The 4,146-nt window shown below is 34.6% G+C and overlaps 1 protein-coding gene across 1 annotated transcript; it reads left to right on the plus strand.

Moving 5' to 3' along the window:
- Positions 1-1,022: 1,022 nt before the first annotated feature.
- Positions 1,023-1,786, plus strand: LOC144998275 (17.3 kDa class I heat shock protein). The gene has a single exon (XM_078958072.1). The coding sequence runs from the start codon at positions 1,200-1,202 to the stop codon at positions 1,668-1,670; it is 471 nt and encodes a 156-aa protein (XP_078814198.1). The 5' UTR covers positions 1,023-1,199; the 3' UTR covers positions 1,671-1,786.
- Positions 1,787-4,146: the final 2,360 nt, after the last annotated feature.

Consider the following 4,146-nt stretch of genomic DNA (forward strand, 5'->3'; position numbering starts at 1 on the left):
AACTCGATATGGGTGAGGGCTATAAATGGTATTCATAACCTAGGATCCTTCCCTCCAACATGGTTGTCTTCCAAATATCTAGGTGGGGTATGGAAAAATATTGACAAATGCAAAAACTCCCTTAGAATAATAAACATTGCAGATTCAGATATTATTCGTCGAAACCAAGAGGAGTCGAGATGGGAATTTGATTTTGCTATAGATGGGAAATTTCACGTTGCAGGGTTACGAGGAACGATAGATCGGGCAGGTCACTTGGCTCCGGATGGAGCTTTCACGTGGAGTAAATGGATTCCCAACAAAGTGAACCGCTTTGTATGGCGAGCAAGGATTGATCGAATCCCTTCAGCGAGTGCTCTTATGAGGCGAGGAGTTAATATTCAAGGCGAAACATGTAGTGTATGTATTTCAGGGAGTGAAACAGCAGATCATATGTTGGTCACTTGTCCTTTTGCAATTGCAATTTGGAACCGCATATGGAATTGGTGTGAAATCATACTCCCTCAACTGTCTAATGTCAAGGGGATTTTAAATTTCGTAGCCACGTGTGGGAAATCCTAAACAAAGAAGAGAGCAATAAATTCAATCATATTCGGAACATTATGGGGAATGTGGAAAGCAAGGAATGATAGAGTTTTCAACTCAAAGTTTATACCCCCGAAATTGGTGTTTGAAGGTGTCAGATCCATGGCCTATACTTGGATTAAATTTAGGCATGGAAAAGGAAATTTTGTATGGTAGATCTGGAAAAATTCGCCGATCACTTCTACGTAATTTAGATTGTACTTTGACTCTCACTAGTCCCTTTCAAGTGAGTTTGTTTTAATAAACATTGTCGGTTCCAAAAAAAATTTATGTACATGGATGATATTTGTTAAAAAGTTTAATAAAAACTGAGTTTTTAACTTTTTAATAATTATATAGACTATTTATATAATTTTGTGGGTAATACTTATAAGTAATGTAAACTTCCCAATCCCCTTCCCCTGTGACCACGGAAGAATGGAGAAGTTTCTAGTTTCTCCAAACCTGCAAACGATTATCGATCGTAAGGAGTCATCCAGAAAGTTCTCGTCATCCCTTAAGCATATACTATATAATCCCAACCCATTAACAAATGCCAAACCAAAATCAGCAAAATTCCCAACAAATCAAACTAAGCGAATTCTTCTTACAACAGTTTCAGAGAAACATAGAAGATGTCGATCATTCCAAGTTTCTTCGGTGGCCGACGAAGCAGCATCTTCGATCCATTCTCACTCGACATCTGGGATCCATTCAAAGATTTCCCAATTTCATCTTCGTCAGATCATGTTTCAAGTGAAACCTCTGCCTTGGTGAACACACGCGTGGATTGGAAGGAAACCCCAGAAGCTCATGTGTTTAAAGCCGATCTTCCTGGGATCAAGAAAGAAGAAGTAAAGGTGGAGGTGGAAGACGACAGGATCCTGCAAATTAGTGGAGAGAGAAATGTCGAGAAAGAAGATAAAAACGATACATGGCATCGTGTGGAACGCAGCAGTGGGAAGTTCACCAGAAGGTTCAGGTTGCCGGAGAATGCTAAGATGGATCAGGTGAAAGCAGCCATGGAAAACGGCGTGCTCACAATTACTGTCCCCAAAGAAGAAGTGAAGAAGCCCGATGTGAAGTCCATTGAGATATCTGGTTAGAAAAATACACAGAATCTTCTACATGAATTTGATGTAATGTGATTTTGTGTTTGGTTCGTTCACTATATGTTTGAATTTTGATGAAATGTCTGGAAGAACAATACCTTTTTTGTAATTTCGATAAACAATAAAATTCGAATGTTATCTCGTAATTAACTCATTTTTATAGACATACACAGCTACAAATTAACAAAAAATTAACATAGATTTTATCAATATTAGCTAAATAATCATATCATTCATAAAAACTAAACAACAATAATAAGATCAATAGCCAAGGAAGTATGAAGAAAGTAACGAAAAGCCTGTTAAGATTTGCGGATCTCCGATGGATCTTTCGGTTATTAAAACAATAAGAAGGATAGATTAGTTTTTAATTTCCCATCGTATATGTTAAATTAATTATTATTAAATTAAACAATTGAGTTCGTATTAAAACTTCTCGAGTTCCTAATTTGTCAAACTAAAAATTTCAAAGTTCATTTTGATTTTAGAAATTAAGATAGTGCAAACAAGATTTTTATCGTATTGTTGAGCGTAAATTACTATTTTGTTCTCGGTGCTTCAGAATTTTAGTTATAAGTTCATAACGATACATTTTTGGCAAACTAAACCAACGGAATGTCTAATGATTTTTTTTTATGAACAATTCATAATTTTGTTTATCCTTGTTTATTTATTAATTGAACAAATATAAACAAGATTTTTCTGTGTATTTACTTAAAACTATGAATATGGTCAATATATTTCTTAAAAATATTATAAGTAATTTGCTATGTACGATCAACATATAAGAAATTTTGAATATCAACTATTAAAAAATCTATTTTGAAGATTTATGTTTATTTGTGTTTGTCCATTTGAGTAAAATGGTCGAATATGAGAAAAGATGAAAATAGGAAGTGGTAACTTCATAAAAATGGCCCAGCTATGTTGAAGTAACTTAGAATATGGTCAAGCTAAGTTCAAGTCACTTAGAAGAAGTTTTATGAGTAAGTTTAAGAGAAATAGTGCATGAGAAGATGCATTTTGGTCAAAAGAGTAAAATTGATAATTTTATGCCTTTTGAGCCAACTTTGTGACTTAATAGATTAACAACCGTATTAATTCATTTAGATATAACTTAACATATGTATAGAGTATGTTCATACCTTCGTGTGGATATAAAAAACATCGAAAACGGGTTAGTAACAAAAAAGTTATGAATGATTGAAGATTGAAGGAAAAATATCCCAAGACTGGAATGGAATGAGCTAGGGATTGCTATCAAATCAGAACAAGGGCATCTCCACTTCGCGGCTATTCTTCTTCGTAATAAAGAATGACAATGAACATTTCCCCGCAGTGTGGTATATGGGTGCCACGACACATGGCCAAAGTAGAATTCCCTTGAGAAAGAGTGCAACGACGTGGCAAGAAGATGGCTATGACGTGGCAAGTAAACGAGTGTCTATGGCCTCAGGTCAAATAGTCGATGATACGTGGTGAACATGCAATTGCGGAGCGGTTACGCATCATAATTAAAGGATGTTGCCTTTTGTAACGCCCGCGTTTCCAGGCTAGGCATTATCATTAATGTAATAGTCTAGGTTAACCCTTGTAACTCTTTTTGAAGTATTAATGATGAAATATTTGAGTATTATGTGAATTATGTGTTTATTTTCTTAATTATTATAATTTAATGAATTAAGAATAAAATAAGCGTCGAACTTGAAGTGTGGGATAATCTCAATATCTTTACATAAAGTTGTAGTGCTCGAAACAAGGATTCCGGAGATATAAGGAATGCCAAAATCCGAGTTATAACGGAAAAGTTATGACCTGTCGAAGTTTCGCGACAGAACCGACAACGTTGAATGACGTAAAAAGTGAAATTTACGTTAGAGCAATATTTAGCCTTAGTGATCTAAACGAAATTCATAGAGTTTGTTAAACCGAGAGCGTGCATAAAAAGAACGCCAAAATCTGACTTCGTATGAGGAAGTTATGATTTTCCGAAGTTTCGATTTAGCGGTATGCAGCCCGAATACTCGATTTGAGACCGAGCGGTTTTTAGCCGAAACAATCTAAATGAGAATCGAAGATCTCATTAATTGTAGTAAAACGATAAAAAGATAGGCGAAAACGGACATCAGATGAAGAAGTTATGATTTTATAACGGAGTTTTCCTGTCCCGGCCTACTAAAAATAAATAATAAAAATAAGATGGATGAACCATCAAGTTGTTTTGTTTACAAGTCTGTTTATGTATATATTTGTTGAATGACTTGTAATGTTATCGTTTATGCTTTATGGTCTGTATCGGAACATGACATCCCGAGTTTTGATTATATAATGAAAATACATTTCTTTTATGAAATGCTTTGGTAAACATTGTTTTATCACGTTTTGTTTTTGGGAACAAATTCCGTAACTCTTTCAAATCAAAAGGATTTACTCTGAAATTATTTTAAAATCATAAATGAAAATCGGTCTT

Source organism: Lactuca saligna, chromosome 5, assembly GCF_052625555.1.
Source record: "Lactuca saligna cultivar CGN05327 chromosome 5, ASM5262555v1, whole genome shotgun sequence".
Taxonomy (NCBI): Eukaryota; Viridiplantae; Streptophyta; class Magnoliopsida; order Asterales; family Asteraceae; genus Lactuca; species Lactuca saligna.